This window comes from Gossypium hirsutum, chromosome A05 (genome assembly GCF_007990345.1).
Source record: "Gossypium hirsutum isolate 1008001.06 chromosome A05, Gossypium_hirsutum_v2.1, whole genome shotgun sequence".
NCBI classification, from domain to species: Eukaryota; Viridiplantae; Streptophyta; class Magnoliopsida; order Malvales; family Malvaceae; genus Gossypium; species Gossypium hirsutum.
Window position 1 is genome coordinate 28824523 of NC_053428.1, and position 26088 is coordinate 28850610.

The 26088-nt window shown below is 31.2% G+C and overlaps 4 protein-coding genes and 1 non-coding gene across 6 annotated transcripts; 2 read left to right on the plus strand and 3 right to left on the minus strand.

The window, feature by feature from the left end:
* The first annotated feature begins 2606 nt into the window (after positions 1-2606).
* LOC107957575 (tubby-like F-box protein 6) lies at positions 2607-5158 on the plus strand. The gene is made up of 5 exons (XM_041112124.1): positions 2607-3062; positions 3206-3515; positions 3612-3699; positions 3972-4104; positions 4202-5158. Exons 1-5 carry the CDS (start codon positions 2803-2805, stop codon positions 4866-4868), a joined length of 1458 nt encoding a protein of 485 aa, XP_040968058.1. The 5' UTR covers positions 2607-2802; the 3' UTR covers positions 4869-5158.
* A 1944-nt stretch (positions 5159-7102) lies between these two features.
* LOC107961231 (protein RADIALIS-like 3) lies at positions 7103-9098 on the plus strand. Its single transcript, XM_016897426.2, has 2 exons — positions 7103-7662; positions 8829-9098. Exon 1 carries the CDS (start codon positions 7379-7381, stop codon positions 7637-7639), a length of 261 nt encoding a protein of 86 aa, XP_016752915.1. The 5' UTR covers positions 7103-7378; the 3' UTR covers positions 7640-7662; positions 8829-9098.
* Positions 9099-9663: 565 nt separating this feature from the next.
* TRNAA-AGC (transfer RNA alanine (anticodon AGC)) lies at positions 9664-9736 on the minus strand. Its single transcript has one exon. It is a non-coding gene; the product is annotated as a tRNA-Ala (tRNA).
* Positions 9737-17287: 7551 nt separating this feature from the next.
* On the minus strand, positions 17288-21284 carry LOC107957572 (probable DNA-3-methyladenine glycosylase 2). The gene is made up of 2 exons (XM_016893111.2): positions 19814-21284; positions 17288-17564 (listed from the first exon to the last, which is right to left on the minus strand). Exons 1-2 carry the CDS (start codon positions 20980-20982, stop codon positions 17543-17545), a joined length of 1191 nt encoding a protein of 396 aa, XP_016748600.1. The 5' UTR covers positions 20983-21284; the 3' UTR covers positions 17288-17542.
* A 288-nt stretch (positions 21285-21572) lies between these two features.
* LOC107957573 (7-methyl-GTP pyrophosphatase) lies at positions 21573-25285 on the minus strand. 2 transcript variants are annotated; one of them, XM_016893112.2, is made up of 9 exons: positions 25129-25284; positions 24891-24962; positions 24724-24798; positions 24434-24517; positions 23285-23354; positions 23120-23211; positions 22383-22424; positions 22216-22296; positions 21573-21921 (listed from the first exon to the last, which is right to left on the minus strand). In XM_016893112.2, the coding sequence occupies exons 1-9, from the start codon at positions 25153-25155 to the stop codon at positions 21850-21852; spliced, it is 615 nt and encodes a 204-aa protein (XP_016748601.1). In that variant the 5' UTR covers positions 25156-25284; the 3' UTR covers positions 21573-21849. The 2 variants fall into 2 exon arrangements, with proteins under 2 accessions (XP_016748601.1, XP_016748602.1); XM_016893113.2 differs by lacking the exon at positions 24434-24517 and having other exon boundaries at positions 25129-25285.
* Positions 25286-26088: the final 803 nt, after the last annotated feature.

Here is a 26088-nt window from a genome sequence, read left to right on the forward strand (position 1 = left end):
GGAGGGTATTTTTTATATTTTTATATAAAATTTATAAATATTTTTTTGTTAGTTTTGATTTTGAAATGTTTTGATAGATTTTCTTAATCAAATTTGTAAAAATTACTTTGATTAATTTTAAATATATTTTTAAGTGATACAAACTCAAAATTGAAGTTTCTAAATGTCTTAAATCTTCTTCAAAAGTTTTTGAGCACCTCAAGTCCTTTGAAATGTTTTTAAGCCTTATTTTCATGTTTCCCCAACAATGTCTCAAGACACATAATCATTTCTCTCGAGACACACAAACATGGAATGTAAAATTACTCAAAGGAAGTATTGTCTCGGGACATAATTAAGTCTGTTTGTCTCAAAACAGACCAACATCGAAGCTAAAGGTATGCTACAAGGTTTGCTTTAAGGGAACCTTATCTCGAGAAATACCTGTTGTGTCTTGAGATAGCATACTCCAACAATCACATTTTGTTCTTTCTATATCAAGATAAATGCTCTATGTCTCGAGACATATACCTACAAAACTGCATTTAATACGTGGAATAAATGCTCTCAACGATTAGAAACTCCCTCTAACGACCCCAAACATCCATAAATCAATTAAAGGATACAGATATCATTCAATGACACTCATATTGAGACAAGAAACAAGTTTACAAAGGTCAAGAGATAAAATCCAATCACTTCTCATTATTATTCTTATTTTCACTAGTACATGTAGTGGGTTTTCTTGTTATTCATTCTTTCAAGTTAAACATTATCTTTGAAAGGTTTAAATTAATAAATTTAGAAAATTATTAATTGCGATAAGCTAAACTAGTGGAGGTAAGCAACTAGGGCTGAACCACTATAAATTATTGTATTTCTCTTAATTGTCATATTTACTTTCAATTTTTAAAAAATCAATTCACCCCTTCTTAGTATATATTGAACTTAACAATTTTAAACTTGAATAAATTTACAAATTTAAGATATCAAAATTTAAAAAGATTAAATTTTGCCATTTCATCTAAAACTTTATTAATTTTTCTACATATTTTTTTACTCTTATTATGAATATGTCATAATTTAATTAACAAACTTATATTACTATTAAATATTTGTATACTTAAATTTTAATTATATAAGTTCTAATAATAGATATGAATTCGAGACCTAAATTTTATGTATGAGACTTAACCTGCTAAAGATAGAGATAAGGTTATTAATCTTGTACCAGTGGGTGCATATTTTTGTTCTGATACAAGTATTAATTGGTATTGTTATGTTTGGATGTATCTTTTCAAGTTTATTGATATTTTTATAAATATTATATATTTTTTAATAATTCAATGTTTAGTTTTTCTAATAATATATCTTATATATAAATATAAATATAACTCAATTATATTAATATAAATATTTTTGAGAAATTGCATATAAATATATTTATATGCTAATATAAAATACAAAATTATTAATTACATTTAATAACTTAATTTAATGATTATATTTTAGTTTTAAACGTAATAATACAAATTTAAAATTAATTTAAAATATTAAAATCATACAAACACTTTGAAAATCAACAATATTAAAACATTGTATTGACTAATATGCATTAATATGAGAAATGTTGTCAATTCCATACCGGTCTTGATTATATTGACCAATATACACGGTTTCAGTAATAATTCAGAACAACTATTTCTATTTTCCATATTAATAAAAATTTCAACATGTATCAATTGTACCGGCTCATTTCGCCTAATTCTATATGTATCGGTCGAAATATTGTGCATCAATTGGTGTATGAATATTATTAAATATATATAATTACTATTTTTTATTATTTCAATAAATAATAAAAACTTTATCTTGTTAAAAAATATTAAATTTTAACTTTAAATTTTAACTAATGTAAAGTTTAAAAAAAATTAAAATTTACAGTAAAAAAATAAAAAAAATTCAATTTATATAACAAACAAAACAAAACAAAACAAAAAAAAAAGCGAAAAAATTAAAATCTCGAAAAGCTTTTAATATACTTAGTATAAATGATCTTATTGTGGATTCTTTTATAATTACGATGTTTACCATATGAGATGTGAGACGATAATTTTCTTTCTTTATTTTGGATTTGTTAAAACGTAGAATTTTATTTGTAAAATTTATTAACGAATAATTTTATATTTAAAATTTATTTAATTTTTTAAATATGTGAAATATTTTATAAAATATCGATAATTTAAAATGATATATTAAAATACACTATATTTATAGTACAAAATTTAATAGAAAAATAATACGTCCGCTAATATATATTAACTAATAAAGTCAAATTAGTGGAAATGTATTAAAAATTGATCATAAAAACTAAAATTATGTGATAAGATTTAAATTTTAAACAATGTACCAGTCGAGGAGACCAATTTCGGCAGTGAGAACCATGATAGACTTAAATGTCTCCTTTGTATGCCACGTTTCCAGGTGCAATTTGCTGCTAACTCTGAAAATTAAAGGAAAATAAAAAACCCGCCAATTAAATCAATGGACAAGATTGAAAATTAAAAAACAGAAAATAAAAAAAAAATACTTTTTTTCAAAAATTACAAATTGTTTAAATTAGAATCAAAGATAAACAGAAAGGAAAAAGGAAAAGAAAAAGGCAGGGCCTTCATTGTGCAGGTAGTCGCCGTCGTAGAGCAGAGGAGCTTGAGGCGGTGGCAGCGGCCGAGAGAGAGGCGGAGATAGAGAGAACGGGAGAGAGAAGATGAACAATTGAACCGCCAATCTTTAAAGAAAGAAAAAAAAAGAAGAAGAAAACGGATGCAAACCTCAAGGTTTCTTATCCCATTAGATTCTCTCTCTCTCGGTCTCTTTTTTCTTCTCATTGTTCGGAGGTCGTGTACATTTTCCATTTCGCCTCTCCCTATAGCGTTTTCCGATGAATTCGTCTCTTTTCTCTGGAAATTTTTAATATTTTCCAACACTTCCTCTTCGCATTTTAAATTTTTTGAAGATTTTCCCTCAAAGGCATATCTTTCCAATTTGGATCCAATAACAGCAGAAGAACCCAAATCTGTCAGGTAAACTTCAAGCATTTCATCTTTTGTCGTTTCCTTTTCACCTATTGTGATCCATCGTTATTTTCCAACTTTATCAAACCAAAATCAAGAAAAATGCCATTAAAAACTTTTATTCGGGAATTTGGAAACATATCAAATAAAAGTCCAGCGAGGAAAGATAACCATAGGCGTGGACGATCCCATATTGCACCAGAAGCTGCTTCTTCTTCTTCTACGTTATCATTAGCTGGTTCTTCAACTCCAATCATCGAGCAAGGGCAATGGGCAAATTTGCCTCCGGAATTACTTTTAGATATAATACAAAGAGTGGAAACAAAGGAAAAATGTTGGCCGGGAAGGAGAGATGTGGTTGCTTGTGCTTCCGTTTGTAAGTCATGGAGGGAAATTACTAAAGAAATTGTTAAAACACCGGAGCAATGTGGCTTCTTCACTTTCCCCATATCTTTAAAGCAGGTGAAGCGTTAATCGTCTTTTTTCTTTTTCCTTTTTATTGGAAATTTTCGGCTTGATATTTTGTTTACCGATGTTATTTTCTTGGGGGTGGTTTAGCCTGGACCAAGGGATGCTCCCATTCAATGCTTTATTAGGAGGGAAAGAGAAACTTCAACATATAGATTGCATCTGGGTCTCAGTCCTGGTTAGTTCTCATTTTTTTTATCTTTTCTTTAATGAAAATGAGTGTTTTTATTCTTAAAACTGTATGTTAGTAGCTTAGTAATATGTTTATAGGGATACATTATAAATAAATTGTGATTTATGGAATGTACACTTAAAATCGAATCCAAATCATGTATACAATTGCACTAAATTAAAATCCTTGAATCACCTTACACCCGGAATTAAAGGACTCATCTTTACGTTTATATAACTGATTTTTATTAGTTTATTTACGAATTTACATTTTTACAGCTTTGTCTGGTGATTTGAGTAAACAGTTGTTGGTAGCAAAGAGAGTTAGAAGGGCTACCTGCACTGATTTTATGATATATTTAAAGGGGGATGATTTCTCAAAATCAAGCAACGATTATATTGGAAAACTTAGGTAAGCTTTTTGATGGGTGAAAATTGTTATTAGTTTTTTCTTCTTTCTTAAGGGTTGGTTAGTTCTTTCTGCAATTTAAAGAGGGAAGCTTTAACAGGTCTAATTTCCTGGGATCCAAGTTCAACATTTTCGAGAGCCAACCTCAATATGATTCTACTGCACAATCCACTCCTCGATCACGTTGGAAAACTTACTTGAAGTCGGTGCCTCCGAAGGTCCCTACGATTAGCTTGAACACTGCCAGTATATCTTATGAGCTCAATGTTCTTCGCACAAAAGGTCCAAGGAGATTGAAGTGTATTATGTACTCGATCCCAGTCTCCTCGCTCGAAGAAGGAGGAACTGCTCGAACACCAACGGCATTCGCAAATTGCCCTGATGAGGATCCTTCTCCACCGGTAGATTCCAAAGGAAAGAAGCCACGCATGGGATTCAACTCAACTGTCTGTGGAAAGCCTCCAAAATCAGTGCAAAGTACTGCATTAGCTTTGAAAAATAAAGCTCCTAGATGGCATGAACAGTTGCAGTGTTGGTGCCTAAATTTTAAAGGACGAGTTACCGTGGCTTCTGTAAAGAATTTCCAGTTGGTGGCCGCTGCAGAGCCGGGCCATAACATTGCAGTAGCAGAACAAGACAAAGTGATCCTGCAATTTGGGAAGATTGGCAAGGACATTTTCACCATGGATTATCGTTACCCACTCTCTGCTTTCCAAGCCTTTGCAATCTGCTTGAGCAGCTTCGGTACAAAACCGGTTTGTGAATGACAGTCCCTCTTATTCCCTCTACTTAATGTGCATGATCATGCTAGTATTTCACAACAATTTGGTTGTACATAATTCTCTCCGGAAGCACTTTAGCTTTTGCCATTTTCATCGGCAACCACTTCTGTTTCTCTGCACATACTAAGTAATGAAGGCTGTACACATGTATTCTATGTTTTAGCATCTATCTATTTTCAAACTGCAACCTCCAGGCTCTCCCCCTGAGCAGGTTGCTTCATACAGTCCACGACTTATGTTTTATGTCATTCAATATACGAGGAAACTATATTTTATGTTGCGTGGGTTGATCTTGTAACCCTGAACCGTCCTTTTTGATTGACTTTGAGTGAAAAGATGCTCATGAGTTTTCCTTCTTCTGCTAGGATTGGAACACTGATTAGAACCCTGCAACCCAGCTTATGAATTTTTTTATTTTTGAAATATCTTTATCTTTATGCAGGGGAAAAATTGGATATGTTAAACTCCCAGGTTTTATTTGTTTTTCACCAGTGCTCAAAGTCTATGTTGTTCCAATTTTCATTTTGCTTGAAGTAGCCATGTCTGAAATAAATTCGGACACACCCACGTTCGATTACAACTGAATCCAAGTGATTGGGGTTGTTATGTCTTTTTTCATTATCTCTATTTTTTGTTCCAGAGTTGCAACAGCAAGAAGTTTAAATATTAGTTCTTAGCTGTGGTTTTCATGTTGAACCCCTTATTGCTGCTTTTTTCCTGCGTTCTTTTGCAACCTTCTTTATTTCTTTCCCTTCCCCTCTGAGAAATCTCTGTCTATCCTATGCCTGTATCTTCTCTATTCAAGTTAAAGACCAAGCCAAATTATTGGACTAGTATCAAAATTCCAAGATAAATAAATGAATAAACAACTTTTATCCCTTCAAATTGAACCTACAAGATTGAACTATACCACTGTCTTGGTTCTTGTTTGGAGCATAATCTGCTTTTTTTTTTGTCTTTTGGGACATTCCATGAGCAAGATCATGCTTTCTTGCTATAATATAAACATGTTTCCAAAACTAGTATTACTTGCTTTATTCATGGATTCCCTCAAAGTGTGGTCCTCTTATCGTGCCCCTTTAAGATCCAAATGAGTTAACGGCTATATGAGTGGAGTAGACTCCACCAAGTGCTCAAAAGGCACTGGTCTTTAGCTCTGGCATTCAAAATCCCATACTAATTTTAAAATTGTTCTTATATATTTTAATTATATAAAAATTTATAATTTCAGAATGGATTGAGAGATAAATCTAGACGAGATAAATTCAAAATTATATACATAAAAATTGAATCAGAGTCCAAACAAATTTCACAGTTTCAATCAATCCTAAGAGAAGAAAACTAATGGGAAGGAACTAACTCACATCCCACTGGCACAACTTTATCATCAAACAAAGACTCGAGAATCAATCAAAGCCCTTTCCATCTACAGCATTCTCAACAGCTAGCATCAGGTCACATTTATCATTAATTCTAGGCTACTAGCATTATTTTTCACAATATTATTATGAAAAAAAAGAACAACTTCAATATAAATATTTCTCTTTCAAAAATATATATTAATTACCAAGTTGCCAAATTACAGAAGAAAATTTCATCTTCCCACTCAGGAAAAAGGAAATGGCAGAATATGTTACTGTATATTTTGTGGGTTTTAAAAAGGATGGTGGAGGATTATATTTTGGAGCATCTATGGTGATGGGGTAGACTGTTTTGGGATCTAATCCCCACCATCCGATAAATTCTCAAAGAAGTCAACTTGATCCAATAAAAAACAAGAACAAAGAACTAGACTTTCATAAAGAGTCAGTTCTATGACACTTGATTCCTGTCCATGAAAAGCATTTGCTTAAGCAAGCGAATCATATCTTGTTTTAACCCTAAATATTCCCCAACTTACAATGAAATACCAATCTACTTCAGCTTAAAAATTCTGAATTCGATTTTTATTGAGTTGAACTGTTTTATCTATCGAACAAACCAAATTTAAATATTTTTTAATACCATAAAATAAATTTGTAATCTTAATCAATTTGTTATATTTTTATTTAACACTAAAAAATTTTAATTCGATCTAAAACTCACATTGAAATATAGATAAACAAGTCTAATCAAATAAAATTAAATAATTCAATCATTATCTTGAATTAAACTCAACTTGATTAAATTTAAATTGAATTTCTAGCTGCTCTTAATCACTTAAACTAGATTCAACTTGGTTACACCGCTACCCACCACCGATGTTGGCTCTTTATAAGTAGTAAGCATAACAAGTTGTTACCTGTACCACCTCCTTGATTGAGGCAGCAATCTAGTTTACCTTGATAGCTAGCTTCTTTCTCTTTTGTTAGTTGCTCTCCTTTTAAGGGTCTAATCTTTGATAGACAAAACATTCTTCGTCTCCAACTTTTTTGTTCACTTCACATCCAACACATCCAAGCTTTTATTTCCACATTCTTGTTTGTTTTTGACTCATCCCCCTAAGTGCAACAACAATGTCGTCAAGTTCTAGGACTTCTTCACGTGATTCTAACTCCTACTGGACTCCAAAGCAAAACAAACTGTTTGAAAAGGCCCTTGCTGTATATGACAGGGACACTCCGGACCGCTGGCAAAAAGTGGCAGCGGCTGTTGGTGATAAAACACCCGAGGAAGTGCGAAGGCACTATGAGATCTTAGTGACGGATGTCAACCATATTGAATCTGGTCAAATCCCTATACCCGATTATGAAAGCACTGGGAACAACAGTAGATGAACTGCTGCTGATATGAGTGAAAGGTAAGAGTATCAAGGACTTTCTCTCCTTTGCAAACTTAATACTTGCTACTACCTCTTTGATAGAATCTTTGCTAGTAGATGAACTCAGATATGGATGTAAGTGTCGGATAAGAGCATGTTTATGACCATATCCTTATATTCATGTCTCGACACGAATAGTTAAAAAAAATAAAGGGTTGGATCAATCTAGACTTGCACTGCTCTAAAATTTCAACAATAAACTATACAAAAATTAATATTCAACCAGCCATCTTTCTTAAGACTTCCTTTGCAATCAATGCCAAATGCTGTCAACTGATGGCAGGGCAGGGACCCTAGGTCTTTGTAAAGCTAGTTGGAATATGAAAAACCTGATAAAACTTCATATATACGATAATCCAAAAAGATTATGATTTATTATGTTAATGAGCATTTCAAAGACCATGGATTCTAGAAGACACCCCTAACATGAAACATAGACTCGTCCTCAAGCTCCAAAAACCAGCATATAACAGTAACAAAAAGACGTTAGGGATTTCTAATTCTTCCTTCCATAAATTATCTGACCCTTTGCTTGCTCCCCTTTTCGGCCACGCTGGAAATCATTTAAAGAATGTTATTATCAAGTGTTCTATTCTTCTGGCTAGCTGGGAATCGTGGAATGGTTTAAAATCCTATGATAAGTATATAATTCAAGCATGAACTCCATATCATATAATAAATGAACTTTTTTTTCGAAGGAAAAAAAATATCCATGTTAATGTAATGGATAACCCTTGTTTAATTAACTTTAAAACTTAACAAACCTCTATAACCCTTCATTAATAATTCATTGACTTCCTCTAATGTCATGACACTGTTTTTCTTAGATCATGAAGCAATGCCCAATATTTCAGCTAAAAACAAATAATTTCCATAATATAACATAGATAGACATTTGCACTTGCTCCTTCGCTAATAATCCAATTCTCCTAAAGGCAGGATACCTCATACCTATATATGTTACTCCCCGTCATATTTTAATACAAACATAATATTCCTAAAAAATTATATTATTGTACTCATATCTAATATATGTTGAACACTGAGTATTGAGCACAAATACTTAAATAAATTTTGAAGGGTTAAAAGAAGGTAAATTTATCCTTCAATGCTCTTAGCTTTTGTTTTTCTTAAATCTTCCACAGGTTTATGAAGATAATCTATAGCTACAATGAAGCAAAAGTTTCAGCTACATTATTGTCAAAAGATGAGTAAAGACTATATGTGTAAGTATAAATATAAAGAAATCGGGAATCGGATCGTGATTCTCCCTTACCTATGGCTCCTAAGTGTGTATGGATTGTATGTTATTTCGAGTCAGATCGTTAACATAACAAAAAATTGAGATCTATAATTATCAAAGCTTGTAAGTACTGTACTCGATTTTATACTTAATGTACTGGTATTTCTTGTAATTTTTTTATGTATTTTCCTATTGAATCAAATATTTCCTTGCCTTGTTTGTTTCCAGAAAAGCCAAAAGAAAAAAAGAAAAACAAACGTGTAATACTTAAATCACTGGATAAAGATTGGATTAGAGAGTTAAGAATGAAGCGATCAGCATCAAAAGATATAGTACAAAATATTAGTAATAATCAACGTAGAAAAATGAAATCTCACTGATCAAAATGAAAATAAACATAAAATCATGGCGATTCGAGTTTAAGGAATTAAACTCAATATTTCATCATTATCCAATCATATAACGTCACTAAAAGAGAACCTTAAACAGCTTACCTAGTTCAGTTCCAGCCTCCAAAATCTGAAGAGAGAACCAATCCAGTAATTAACTGAAAATATTGTTTTAAATCTGGATCAGAAAGAGAGTGATTTGAGAATATCAGAAAATAATTTATCATTTTTGTATATTTGATTTTGTGAGGAAAAGAGAATCGCTGTTTTACCTTTTTAAGCAAATGGAAGGCGGGAAAAGCCGAAAAGGTTTGTTTCCTTTTCGAATGGAAAAAAAAAAAGAACTTATGGAGATGCGGGGTATCGATCCCCGTACCTCTCGCATGCTAAGCGAGCGCTCTACCATCTGAGCTACATCCCCTTGCCATTTACTGTTCCCATTATAATTTTAATCAACTAAGTTATTTTGTTTTGAATCCCTAATCTGCCCCTGGAAGGATATATAATATATTATTAAATCAATGGTAAAATACCACTTTTTTTTTTTTTTTTTAATATTGAAATTTTAAATTTCAAAACATTAAAACCAATTAAGCAAGTTATTGAAAGTTTTTTATTCCTTCAAATTTTAAATTTCAAAATATAATGTTAACTAATTTGTTACTCTAATATTGAAATTAATTAAATTAATTTTCTTCTAAATTTTAAAATTTTATTTTAGTTAATTTCAATATTATAGTAACAAATCAATTAATATTATATTTTAAAATTTAAATTTTAAGGGATAAAAAATTTTCAGGCTAATTTATTAGGATGTGTTGAAAAAAAAAGAGAAATTATTATGTTTTTATTTTTTAAAATTTATCGATCTACGTTATTTTTGTACAGATAAAGGAAAACTAAAAATTAATAAATTAGTTTTTTTGGTGAGATGATTAAATGTTAGTGTTTTTGTCCTTAAGTCCCGAGTTCAATTCTTCTCCTACTCACATTCATATTTTTTATTTCATGTTGTTTTAAGCTTCTTCTTATTATTAATTAATATTTTTGACATATTAATTTTTTTGTTAGATGATTAGATAATTGTGATTTCATCCTTAAGTCCTAAGTTCAACAAGCATTTTAGTATGTATTTTTTATTTCATGTTGTTTCAAGTTTTTTATTATTTTTAATTAATGTTATAATTAATAAATATATTATTTTCAATTTTTATTTTTAATTTATCTCTTTTTTCTATAAAATCAAATAATAAATATGTAATTATTTTTTAAAAAACATTTACTAATTCTTTAGATATATTTTTTCTTTATATATAATATTTATACGTCAAATATTTATTTTCTCCACCTATATCGTGGGTTATAGTGATTTTTAATATTATAAAATCAAATAATTATTTTAAATATTATTATTATTTCACATATGTAAAATATTTCAAATAACCTTGATTTCCATCTACATTATGTGTATGGTATTCCAAATGTTTTTATATGTGAAACATTTCAAATAATTATTTCAAATACACATACAAAGATATATAATATGTCAATTTACTACACTCATGATATAGATTGAAAGATAAATATTACACACATAAAAATTATATTTACTAAAAATAATGATATTTGCAATAATTATTTGATTTTATAAATAAAAGAATTATTAACTAAAAAGATGAATTAAAATTAATAAAAAGCTTGAAACAACATGAAATAAAAAATACATATTAAAATACTTATAAAAAAATCGAACTTAGGACTCAAATATGAAATCACAATTATCTAACCATCTAACAAAAAAATAATATGTTAAAAATATTAATTAAAAATAAAAATACAAATGTAAGTAGGAGAGGAATCGAACCTAGGACTCAAGGAAAAAAACACTAATATTTAACAATGTGATAATTTAGCTAATAAATAAATAAATAAAAAAGCATTGTTTCTCAATTTTTAGTTTTTTTCAGCATATACTGATAAATTAGCCAAAATTTTTAACAATCTATTTAATTGAATTTTATGTTTGGAAATTTAGAATTTCAATATTGAAAAAAAAATCTACAATGTGACAAACAAGTCTAATTTTACAATTTTTTAATGCATTATTTTAGTTTTTAGTGTTTTTCCACTTTAATCTTTAATTTTTTTACCCAACCAATAATTCAAAAAAATATTTTTTAAATGACTAAAATGAAAACAACCTAAAAGCTGGATGACCAAAATGAAAATATAAACATGATGTGGTGCGTACAAGTTAACTATTATTAGAGATTTAATGGTTGGGTGATTAAAATGAAAACGTAATAAAAGTTGAATGATGAAATTGCAAAGATTTCCTTTTAAGTGACAAAAATAAAAATACCCTGAAAATTGGATCACCAACTAAATAGTTTACCCTTAAATCAATTCTAAAGCATTTGAAAGCTAGATGATTGACACGCATTCCATAATTAATTTTAGCTAGTGATGTGACATGCCAATTCTCCCTACTACTTTTTTCAAGGATCAATATTGATATTGATATTTTTACTTTTATATAATATAGTTTGTACTTTTTATTCAAGGATCAATATTGATATTGATATTTTTACTTTTATATAATATAGTTTGTACTTTTTATTCATTTCAATTATATAATCACCGGATTTAATGTTTTAACAATAAATAATATTAATTATTAATAATAGGTACGATTTTAAATTAATTATCACTTAACTAATATTATAATTATAATTATATACAGTTTAAAATTAAGATTTATCATTATAAGTAACATTTAATATTTAATACTTTTAGTTAAGTAGCATATGAAGAAAATTATTGAAAAAAGAACAGACTATTAAAAGTAGTAGGAATTCAAAGAAGAAATATCGAGTCATATTCAAATAACAATAATACTTAAAAAAGATGAATGGCCATTTTAATCGACGATGATGTAATATTATAATGTTTATGTATAACTCACTTATTTAGTTAAATTTATATATAATATGAAGTTTATTTCAAATTCATCATTTCCCGTTTTCCCCTATCATTTTGTTGTTTGATAAGAAAGTTTCATGTTATAATTGTATGCTCAGGGACGAAACTAGAAAAAAAAATTTAGGGGGGACTAAAATTAATTTGTAACTTTTACAATAATAAAAATACAATTTCACCATTTTAACAACCTATATCTTTATAATTTTTAAAAGATTAAATCAAATTTTTATGATTTTTAAGAGGCCAAAGTGTAATTTTACTTTTACTAATTTTAAATTTTAAAAAATTTAAAGGGCTTAAATGAAAAATTTTCTAGTTTAGGGGGCCCGAGACACCTACCAACCTCCCAATTACATCCCTGTGTATGCTATTTTTAATTTTAATTTTATGCTATTTTAATTACTATTAGTATAATTATATTTTTATAAAAAGATATTGTAACATCCCGAAATAGGGCCTAAACGGAATAGTGGTTGCGAAACCACAAATTCGAGGTAGAAAATTTTATTTTATTATTATTTTGAGGTTCATGGTATGATTGCATGATTGTGTGAAAATTTCGTGATGAAATTCTACGCATAAAATGCTTAAGTTGAGGTTAGGGACTAAATCGAATAATTTGCAAAACTTGCATTCTAGAAGTTTTTAGTATGAAATTACTTTGGAATATTAATTAGGAGGGTTTAAATAACAATTTGACCAATTTTAAGTTCATGGACAAAAATTAGGACATGGAAGGAATTTTTGAAAGTTTAGTAAGGAAGGGTAATTTGGCCATTTGGATATTAAATGAATTAAAAAAGGAAAAATAACACAAAAATGTTCATCTTCTCAATTAGTTTCTGCCGATTTTTGCTCTCCTCCATAGCTGGGGTTTCTTCAACTTTCAAGCTTCATAATCAAGAAGAACAAAATTCGGGAGTAGATCGGGGAAAAGAAAAAGTAAAGGACTAAATTGTAAAGTTTAGTCACATTTTGTATCAAGGTAAGTTACAGTAAATAAATGCAATATTCTTTTATTTTACATTGTTATTGTCAATTTCCAGCATTTATATATTATGTTATGAAAATATTTAAAGTCGAATTTAAGGTGAAGTGACAGAGGAAAAGTGTTAGAAAGCCCCGGTTGAACCCTAGGAATGTTAGGATATTAGGGTTGACAGGACAGAACAGAAATGAGCCATGTAAGTCTATATTAGAAATATGGCTTTGGAGACAGGATTGAGCCATGTAAGTCCATATTATATATGGCATTGGAGACAGGAATAATTCATGTAAGTCTATGTCAAAGATATGGCATTGGCAGGATATTGATAGACAGGAACGACCCTAGTATCCTTAGTATTCCGAGTGGTTCAACGGGTCAGGATACGAGTTAAATTACAGTGAATTAACAGCAAAGGAAAAGTAGATTATACTTGTGAAAAAGGAAAGGTCAGGTAAGAAAGAAGGTACGGGAATAAAGAAGAAGATAGAAATTGAGAAGTAAATAAATTTATGATGTTAGATGATATTATGCATAATTATCCATTATGTTGAATGTTGTGATTTATTTGCTTGTAAGCTTACTAAGCCTAGTGCTTAATCTCTTTATTTTCTTCTTCTTATAGTACTTATCTAGTCACTCGGGGATCGAAGGAAACGTCGGAGGCCGATCACACTATCAAAGAAATAACTCGGTATAACTAGACGTTTTGTTTTGGGTATGGCATGTATGGAAACTTAGCTACTTTTGGTATAATATGAACAATGAATGATGTGTAAATACTTGCTAGTGATTAGCTAATAAAATAGCCGATGATATACATGTTTATTAATATGTATGATTGAATGATTATTATCACATGAAAATTATGAAAAATGTGAAAGTAACCTAAAAACAGATTCAAGTAACAAAAATGACGTAACTTTGAAAAATCACTAAATATTGTAGAAACATAGTTTGAAGACGAATAATATATGAAATTAAATCTTACTATGTATATTTTCTTATGGAATAAGCAAAACAGGTAAATGCATTATATTTTATGAGATATCTGAGTTTTAGTAAAACAGGGTCAGAGCGATTTCTAGATCCCCTGTTTCAACTTTGGAAATTCACCATAAGTTTTACAAAACTAATTAGAAGGTGTAATTTATATGGTTAGAATCCTTGTTGAATCTAGTTTTGATAGAAACAAACGGCTTAGTCATATGAATTTTGTACAGGAAGAAACATGGTTCGTAGTAAGAAGAGGTCAGTGCAGTCAAGTTTTGAAACAGGGGAAACTTTAACTAATAAACTGTACTAATTGGCCAAGTCAAAAATTCTAGAAAAAAATTAGTAGATAGATATATGAGTCTAGTTTCAGGAAAAATTTACGGATCTAAATTTTGAGTTTTGAAACTCGAGAAATGGATTTTTAAGCAACCATGACGCAGAAAAACAGTTTATTCCAAAAATTAAAATAAGTGGTTTAGAGTTGTTTAAAAGGTAAGATAAGTTTAGTAACACCTCAAGCTTGACTCCGGTGACGGTTTCGGGCGTGGGGGTGTTACAAATATAATTTACAATAATGAATTGTTTGTTGATGTAATAGAAATTATACACACTTTTAACATCAACATAAAATTCATTAAGAGTAAATAGAATTTTTGAAAAAGCGATTAAATGTGTTATGTATATAAGTACTTTAAACAAATTTTAAAATATTAATTTGTTTTACTTTCAAAAATATTATTATTTATTTCATAAACTATTTTTTATGAATTTGACATCATCATAAAATGCAAATTAGTTTAAAATTTCAAATGTTTTTACTTTAATATTAAAATCAAAGGCTTTCATGAGTAAAAATTACAAGTCGTGAGCTTATTTAACTACAAAGCATCAGCATAAAATGCAAATTAGTTTAAATTATTAAAATATTTTTACTTCAACATTAAAATCAAAGGCTTTCAGGAGTAAAAATTATATGTTGTGTGCTTATTTAATTACAAAAATAGCATAAGAACTAGTTTGAACAAAGTATATTAGCCTAAAGTCTAGATATATACAAACAATGTAGGTGAAATAAATTGTGTAATAAAACCAAAATGTATAAAAACGTCAAATTAAAGATTTGGTTAAAGTAGTAAATAAAAGATTTTTATAAATATTAGTGCCATGGATTCAAACTTTCACATTTGCAATTTTTTTATTGGTTTCTTTTATAATAAATAACTAATAAAAGTACTCTCCTAACAATATAGCTTATTTAAAATATGTAAAGTTATTTTAATAATTTACTTATCTGAGTTGGTTACAAATTAATTTGTAATACTATTTCAATCGCACTTAACTAATAATTTAGATAAATGCAATTCCTCTTATAAAAATTTTACTAAAATTTATAACATACATAATATAATATAATATAATCTATTTAAATATAAATATATGACATTAAAAAATATTCATATTATAATACTATTTTAATTATATAAAGGGTTATAGTGAAAAATTGCCACTTTACTATAAATGGATATTAAAGTTTGTCACTATATTTTATTTTGATTGATGTTAACATTATACTTTAAGAATATGGATAAACTGCTCAGCGGTGGTGTTAGCTTTCGGGTTGGCTATCGCTTGCCTTTTTCTTCTCTCATCAACCCTTTCTTTCTTTCTTCTTTTCATTCACTAGACACGTCTTCTCTCTTCTTAGTTTGCAGATCTATTTTGTGGGTATCTTTATTGTTTTCACAAGTTGTGATGAACAGATAACGGTGCTTGTCGTTCGCTAAAACTCCACCGGCCACCAGTAGTTTTTCTTGGAAAGTGGGTGGCTCTTCATCAACTTCTTAATTTGTTTATGTTTCGAGAGTATTTCAGAATAATAAATGATTTCATGTGTCGAGTTGGACTCGTGTTGTCTTAATTTTCTATGTTTTTTGTTTGTTTTTCCATTGTTTAATAAGTCTTCAGTTTTATAAGTTTTTGTCTACTATTGTAGCACGTTTTTTAGTCTTGCTTATGCATGTAATCTTAATTTTACAAGTGATTTTAGAGATGATTTTGTTGTTGTCCTCTCTAGTTTGGTGAATGCTCGATTCTTTCGTCGATTTTTGCTTGCCGTTTTGGACCATCTGGGGCTGATTTCCTTATCATATTAAGTGCTTGAGTTGTCACAAAGCCAATTGTCAAGGTGTCATAATATTTTATTGATGCTAAGGCTAAAACCTTTATTGTGTTGATAGAGTTTGTCCTTCACCATCTATTACGAGTGTTTGTTATTATTTTCTCCCTGAATTGTATGGTTCATTTATTGAATAAATTAATGAATAACTTTAAAAAAGAAAAGAATATGGATAAATTTACCGCTCAACTTTTATGTGTTTAAAATTAATTAAATTTTAGTTAATTTTGCCGCTATATAAAATTTTACCATTGGATTTTGATTCTAATGATTTGAAAACAAAATTTAATGGGAAGATAATTTCAAATATTTGTATTTTAACAGTGATATTAAGTTACTTCATAACATTATTAAAAATTATAAATTAACTTCGGATTTTTATTTAATAAGAGGATGATTTTAAATATTTAAAAAATATAAAAAATACCTTACTTTTCATAAATAATAGCTTTTTTTAGTAATATTTAATATCACGTTAATTAATGAAAATAATTTTACTAAACTTAAATTAACTTAATTAAAATTAAAATTAAATAGTAAAATTTAATCAAAAATCAAGTGGCAAAATTTAATATAAAATTGAAGTGGAGTGATAAAATTACCATTAATTTGGCAAGTAAAACATAATGGAAAATTTCAATTTCTGGCAAATTTATACATTAACCCATTATATAAATATTAATTAAATTTTTATTTAGGCAATTTAACTGATCAAGTAACATTAAACACGGTGTTTAAAACCGGGGAGAAAAAGAAGAGGTGTTAACGTTGGGATATGACCATCTTTTACCGTGAGCAGCAGCTGCGAAGATGCACAAATATGCGGCGAGAAATTAGAGTTCAAAGAAACACATGCTTATTCAACCGAACTAAAACTGGTATCCTTTTACAAAGACCGAACAACTGGGCAGAGTTTTTATTCAAATCTCGAGTCATATTTACAGGGACCCAAAGTTCGAAAGACATCACTCTTATAAGGCCTATAAGCTTTAAGGGCTTTCACAACACTACTTTCGCATTTGAAGTGCCTGTCCTTCAAGGTGATCAATGCATTGTGACAAATCACATACATTGTGTTCCAATGATAATCATTGCCCCCAAGTACAGGCCCTGGTCACATACCACAGAAAAATCATTACAAATGCATTAAAACCGAAAAAGTTAAAATTTCAACTATGGAAAAGGTATATCATCCAGGGAACACGAGCATGCATTTTTGAAGAGCTAACTGTAAGAAAACACAAGATCATGGATATATATACCCATCATGGTTATTTTTTGTAATTCACCCTTCAAAATTATAGCATAATTGACACCAATCGACTAATTTAAAAGTAAGGTGGGGAGTATGTATATGGTATAGGTACATTACCCATATATGCAGGCAACTTGGCATAGAAGAGACTACTGGCTAGAAGGGGAGGGGTGGGAGGTTTGATCAATTCAACATGAAGGAGAGAATGCAGTAAGCATGAGCTTGTCATCATGCTATGGGACATGGGCATATGCGTTAGCATTTTCTCAAGTGCATCTTTAGGCAGCAAAGTTTCGAGTATGGTAGGAGTATCAACAAGATAGCAAATAAACTATCTTCATCAATACCTTTAATTACTTAGAACTGTGCAGAAAATTACATCTTTAACTAGGATTCCACATGGAAATTAAACTGAACTTCTTTAACACAGATAACAACTCGACAAGTATAGAAAGTTTTAAGGCATTTTGAAACCAGTACACAATTAAAGAAACAAATTTTAGAAAGACTAATCCTCTCATTCAGGCTTTTTACCTTAACCAGCTGTGAAAGAGATGCAGCTCAGAACAAAACAAGAATATAACAAAAGGGGAGGTGCTAAACTGTAAGCTAGCAATTAGGAATAGGATTCTACCAGCATAAGAAAGCTACAGCAATGACCGATATGGAACTTGAATCTAGGGTAAGGGTTCTACTACAATTCCCAGTTTCATGCACATAAAACATACAAAGCTGAATGGCATATCATGATTGACACCCTCCAATGGTCATTCATGTACCTCAACTTATACACAAGAGACCAATCATATGGACTCAAGGCTAGATATGATGTATGGTATCCAGGCTAACTAATCCTTGTAAAGTTGTAATGTGAATTTCACCAATGAATTAATCATGTACATAAAGATACATTTATAATCTATATCTATAATATCAATAAAAGCCCGAGCTTGGAAAAAAATTATGAACCAACAAAAATACCCTTTATTATTTATTTATATTACTATCTTGACATTAGAATAACATTTTAATTTTATTAATAAGTTTTCAAGATTAGAAAAATATTCTATTAAAGCTAAAATTAAGCTCTGTATCCATGTTAAATTACACTTCGGCTATGATTTAAAAATATTCAATTTTAAGTTACATAACACTAAATATGCATTTAACACTTAGGTATTTCCATTCAGTTAGACTTAGTAGCTAAAAAATCACAAAAAAAGAAAGAAAGAGAAAGCGAATTTCCTCACTATTTCCAGAGGTTAATTATGGTTTCAAGGTTTTTGTAATTTTTTAATATTAAAATTGTTAATATATTTTAATTTATATTAAATTTTTTGAATAATATTACTTTATATTAATCACATTAAATACAAATACATTAATTAATGAATTAAGAAAATAAACACATAACTGAATGTGATATTAGGAACTAGTAATCATAAAAGACCAAATTCAGCTAGGTATGTTCCTCTTTTGGGCACACTAATATCTACCAAAACTTCTGTTCAACTCTTATTTGAATTAAAGGCCAAATTCTTTCGAAGCAGAGGCTAAATCCATCAGACAGTGCAAAAATCTACTTATTGTCATTTTTCAAATGCAAAAACATGACCAAATTACCTTCAATGTATTTTCCTACCAACACAAACATATAACTACACATGCACTCCCTAGTATTATCTACATATTATATTTGATGCTTTTCAAGCACCAATCCTTCAAAGGAAATAAGTAAAATAGACATCGATGGGATGTCCATTTATGTATATGTATAAGAATGAGAATCCAAAAATAAGCTTTGCTCGCTTAACGTTCTACTCAATGTTGCATGGCAGGTATTGTATTGAAGCATGTAAAAGTTTAGTCCCTTAACAGGAGATTCATATTCTATGACCTCCATAAATCTGTAAGAGCTAAATGAAGCAAAGTAACAAATTCGAGCCTAATAAATAGCACTTTAAATAAATATAAGATATGGCTTATATTCACTATTAGTCCAATTTCAAAGCTAATTTTTCAAATGCAACTAATACTGATAAGAGTCAGACCATTATATGCGAATGCAACAAAGGGAACATTTTATCCAAGAAAGAGATCATACCCAAGGTCCAGAATGCTATTAATGGGATCGAGAAGCTGGGGCTGCTGCTGATGTTGATGCTCCTCTTGCGGCAGTGGCTGAAGACTAGCACCAGCAGCAACAGCAGCTGCACTAGAAGGTGCTCCTTTGGCCTCCACAAACCTCCAGAGATACCACGAAGCAACTGACCTATAAGGCCTCCATTTCTCACACAATTGATCCATCTGCGAAGGCCTCGGCAACTCCTCCAAACTGTAGAGTAACTGAACCCCTTTCCGAATCCCGAGATCATTAATCGGTAAAACATCGGGTCTATGAAGCGAGAAGATCATAAACATATGAACGGACCAAGAACCGATCCCATTGACCATAGTAAGCATGGTAAAAAGTGACTTATCATCCATATTTACAATCGCGGAGTCTGATAATATCCCCGTCTGGTATTTCCTCGCGAGATCGTGAAGGTAACTCGCTTTTCGTCCTGAGACACCAATCTGCCGTAGCTGTTGAGGGGTTAAGGAAAGAACAGTCTCGGGAACGACACCGTTTTCGCCGCCGCAGAGAGCGATGAAGCGAGTGTAGATGGAAGTTCCAGCTTTGAAAGCGAGCTGTTGGTAGAGAATGCTTCGGGTGAGAGCGAGGAAAGGGGTTTGGAAAGTGTCGAAGGTTGGAGGCGGATGGAGATCGATCAACGAAGCAAGAAGGGGATCGGCGTTACGGAGGTGTCGAACGGCGGTTTCAACCTCGCCTTCACAAGAGAGGGACCGAGCAAAGAATTGGGGAGCCACCACTAGGGCTCGATGCTGACTGAGTTTTGCTTTGGGAGCTCTGGGGACGGTTTTAAGCGGCACCGCTACGGATGTTGATGTTGTGGAAGTCGTCGCTTGTTGGGAGGCATTCGGTTCGGAATTCGAGTCAGGGGAGAGTTTCCGGATTTTTCTAGGGCGAGAAGGGATTTTAGAAGGAGGAGAGGATGTAAGGGGAGAACCACCGGTGAGTTCCGTTGAAGCAGAGACAACGAGGGCGGTAGTAACGGTGGGAACAGCGGCGGCGAAGGCATCATTCGAGTTTTCAGTTTTAGTTTGAGTTTGGGCTTGCCTTTGGGTTTGGCATTGGGTCGCGTCGGAAGAGTCGTTTGAAGGCTGAGATTGAGCCTGTGGTTGAGGCTGTCCCGAGGCTTGTTCGCCCATGTGGTCGATAAAAATCTGGATTATAATAAAAATTCGATGGTTGATCACGATGATGACGGCGGCGTCGGGGTTAATTGGAGGTGGGATGGAAGGAAGACACGAGCGAGTGGAGTGATTGCCTTTTATTGTTTTGGTTCTAATTTACAATCTAAATTCTAAAATCTAAAAAGAGTGTTTTAATTTCGCTTCTTAGAGAGGACGAGTTTCTTTCATCCCCTTAATCGATTATTCCACGCTCGGTTACAGAGCGTGCTTTAGCAGGCCCCCACACAAGGGTCTGTCGAACCCTACTTCAAAAACAACCCACAAGGTTCATTAAAAAAAGGATTCCGCCCATTCGGATAATAAGCTATTAAGGGTTGAGTCACAGACCTCCTACAGGTGTGATTGAAAGCTATAGGTCGTATCTTCATAGATTGTACTAATGTGTGATTCGGTGAGATCCATATGCAAAAAAATATATCCTTGATCATGCAAAGAGACGTTCATTTTGGGCAATATATTTTTAAAGAGCAATTCATGGCGATTGATTTGACGAGACAAAATCCTCTAGACTCGTAATAGAGCTCAATTGAAGATAAAAACTTAAATTATTCCAACATACTCCATTAAATTCATTTAATAAAATATAAGTTCAATTAGACTATAAGCTATTCGAGCCGAGTGGAGTTCAGTTATATGAACATTACAATCAGAGAGTTCAGATGGCATTAACAATGAGAATGCCTTTTCAAATATAACTTTAAGATTCAGAAGTAGTTGATTTATCCGACGCTTAGAACTTAAAGTAAGATTTCTAACATGGAGTAACAACCGAGCCGAATGAATGCAAATGAACTCCGATAATGGAATTGAATAATGCGGAACCTAGAGGGCTTCTTTTATTAGTTTCTCCGTGAGAGCTTTCGGCAATCCCATCACACTGTCCGTTGTCCCTACCTGCAATGATAGCAAACAACATCTTCTCTAGTGAAAATCCAGTAGCTAACCACACTAAAAGATGCTTTGAGAGTTTAGAAAACGGGTTCTGAAGGATATCAAGGCATTTTATCGAACTATTTCGATACGGAATGATTCACTCATAGCCTAGGATTGAGTACTAAGTTAAGCATGTCAATTTTGACAGACAACTTGAAGAATCAATCATGAATCATGTTTACTAAGTGGCACATCCTAGTTCCTACACCGATGTTAGTTCGTAACCACATGATGCACTGAAATTATCGCACTAACCACTTCTTTAACATATGGCATTATTAAAGGATGCTCGATAATCAGTCCTCCAGCAACATGTAATACAGCCCCTTCCTCAATCTGAACAGGAATGAAAAAGATAATCGATATTGCTAGTGAAATAAGAAAAACAAGGGACAAGAACAAAGAAGAAGAAAACCACCTACCAGTTTCTCGATGATCTCATCTGGTATTTTGTGAAAATATATCTGCATGGATTACAAATTAAATTATATAAAAAATGTTTAGCACATTATGGACTTGCTTTAGTAACTCTTACACTACATAGCAAGTGCCTACAATGGAATTCGCATAATTTCAATATGAATCTCTCTAATGACAATTTGATTTTTACCCCACCTTCGCTACTCTTTCATATGCAGTTGATGCTCTTTTTGTGACTACCACAGGTTGATACAAGTACAGATAATTTGACTAAGAAAGTTAAAGAACCATAGCCAACACACACAAGAAATGAAAGGACCTTGGAATGGGAGTTTGTGAGAGATCTTCAAATTACTGGTATGGTTATCAAAATTGTGAGTATCGGCATATTGGTTCTACTTAGTTATTGTTCATGAGAAATGACCTGGCCTAGCCCATTCCTCAAAAGAAGTGGCGGGGTTCAAACCAAAACATTTTCAGTCCCTATATATTCGAAGCTCTGTTACCATATGTTAATTAGGGTTCTCAAAAGATATCTTTCTCCCCAAGAAACACCCCTCACTTCGTACTTGACACAGTCGGGAAAGAACATAATACATGAAAAAATTACACGACTACCACATCATTTAGTTGATATTGCTCTGATGTTCTCCGTTCATTAATATCAGCAAAGTTTGATAATTATTCGAGAAGGTGCCAAGAATTAAATACTCAAATCAAGAATGAAAGCCATTAATACCTCGACTCTGTCCCATTCTCCTTTTCTAAATCCAGTTTTAAGGTTCGTAACAATAACAGATCCCACGGTTGCCGCATGCCCACCCGAATAACCTGCATAATGGTTAATCCGTAAATTTTTGAAAGAGTAGAAGAGTAAGGATTGGATTAAAATATTAAGACAAACCTTTTATAAATTCACGCGCTTCTTTCTCATTTGCTGGCTTTTCACGTACAACACCTTCATAGACCACCACCTTCAGATCATTTAACAATAACAGTAAGGAATTGAGGTGGAAGATATTAAATATGTCCCTGCTCACAAGCATGAATTTTCACCAATTGCCATCTATGTTTGAGGATACATTTTAAAAAACGTATTTAGGACACAAAACATCAGTAAAAGAATACCAACACAGTAGTCCTGCACAAGTTAGAGATTATCGGGTTTCTTTCACATAGAAAGCATTTCTGGTTTAAAATCAATGGTTAATCTGATTACATTTGGCCCCAGAAATATTGAAAATGATTATGGTCAAAACAATCCAAATTCTTAAACATTGCAGCAGTCGAGTAAGGAAGCAATTATAGGGACCTCCTGAAAGGTTGAAGGGTGGAAATGATTGACCAACATATGGTTAGAGCAAACTAACATGTCTACAGAAATAAAATAGATCTTTATGAGCAAAGAAAATGGTTATGTTGCAACATATTACTTATGAACTGTTCTTCAAATGCTTGTCACATGCAACACTGACTGTGCTCAGAATGGAACACCTAAGGAAGTCTAAAGCATATCAAAGGAATAGATTTATATTTGGTTGGAAGTAATTAGTAATGCCGGCTCTGCATCGTTTACATGATCATCAATGCGGAAAAATTTTCACCAGCTAAGCATATACCAAGAAAATACCGTTCAGCAGGCAACAGCTGCAGTGGAAACAGTTAAAAAGAATGAGCAAAGCATGTAAGTGATTCAAACACGAACATACAAAAGCCACATTCTAAAAGTGAATGCTTGTCAGAAACTAGAATAATCTTTTATTTAAGGCCTACCCTTTTTATTCTTTCGTGATAAATCTACCAAGGATTAGAATTGGCTTTTAATGAACGAGAAATGTGATTCAACCTAAGCCACCCATTAGCCTTAAGTTACAATGAAAACAAGATAGTAGAACCTTAAGTAGCACTTATGCCATTGCTATTGAAACATATAATTTACTTCCTTCAGAAATATACCCTGAGATGTTCAGACCGTAGATGGCAATTGGCGAAACAATGGGCAACTACATAAAAGAGGAGATTCAGTCGGTAACTAAACAAAGTCAAGACATACTGTATCAGCAGCAATCAAAATAGTTGGTTTCTCATCCTTGTCTTGATTATTCATAGTTTGTAGCTTTGATACAATGGAATCAGCCTGAGATGTATAATTCACACTCAAATCAATATAAACATATATATATAATATCATTCCTTCTCCAATTTTGATGTTCTAAAACACAGAAGTAGACAATAAAAACACATTGAATTTAGAATATAGACTATGATACTCTCTCTTTTCTGTAAATAAAAACAATCATTCAAAAAAAAAAAAGAATTCCTCCATTAAATAAAAAACAGAACCTTCGCTTCAGCAAGAGCCATGACTAACTCTTCAGGCTTCTCCTTTCTGATACCTTTCTCATCAATATCTGCACTCTATACAAACAACCCAACTGAAACCTTTTTTTTTTTTTTTAAGTTGAAATAAATTAGTAACAATAAAATTTCCAAAAAGACATGAAAATTACCATGAGACTGAATTCATATCCCATTTCAGCTAATATATTACGGCGAGCTATGGAAGATGAACCCAATATTATCTGCATCACAAAACAACCATCAATTAGTTTAAAATTTTCAACAAAGTTCCGATTTTTTTTTTTGGAAAAGCTAACGTACTTTTACAAGATCTTTCGGACAAGAATATCAAAATTAAGAAAAAAAAAAAGGAAGATATTTTAGGGTAAGCGACGGATTTTTATGTACCTTGAAGGGACAAGTTTTGTCTTCCATTTTGATTATCAGATATTTGTCTTCGCAAAGAGTAGAGTTCCAGTTAAGGAGCCAGTGGTAAGCATCGAGAAACAGAGAGCCAGAGAAAAGAAGTAAAGAAACAGTGTAAGGCGCGTGTTTAGTACGCGTGCTTAAATATGACCCTGGTCCCAAGCCCTAATGTTTAAGCCCACCAATAGAGTAAGTTGTTCTACCATCAGTATTCGTACGTTGCATTGGTTTAAATCATAACTCAGTTAACACTTACAGAAATCAAGGGAGTCCAAATGTGCTTAAGCAACTATTATTATTATTTTTTAAATCTTAAAAATAACAAATTTGGCTTATTCATTCATGTGTATATTCATTGATTTTATGTTTATATTCCTACTGTTAAATAAATCGAGTTAAACGAATTGGGAATGTCTATATTTAAAATCTTATATTCAACAAATAAAATTAATAAAATTATATATATCCCTTAATTTATATTTAAGAGATGAAATTAAAAAAAAAACATTTTTATTATATGTTATTAAACATTTTATCTCTATTTTTTAATTTCTTATTAATTTACAATACATTAATATCATGCCTTGCCTTTTGTTTTATGCACTTCCAGAACTGTTTGAATTTGAGGCTTTTTGTAGCTAAGTTCCAACATCATAATAATTGGCATATAACCCTTTTTCTTCGTGCTATACATCCCATGCTTTTGTAAAGTTAAAATACACGAATGATATATAAATTAATATTACTCCACGAGGTTATATCTTTAATTTGTGAATTAAATCTTCCCAAAATTAATCCATCCCAAGTACACATGATTTGAAGTTTATAACATATAGGATTGCTTTTCACTCGTATAGTTACAAGTTTGGATTTGAAATAAATTTCCACATAAGTTGACCAAGATTGAATTATTATTTAATGAATATAATATAGTTAAATTCT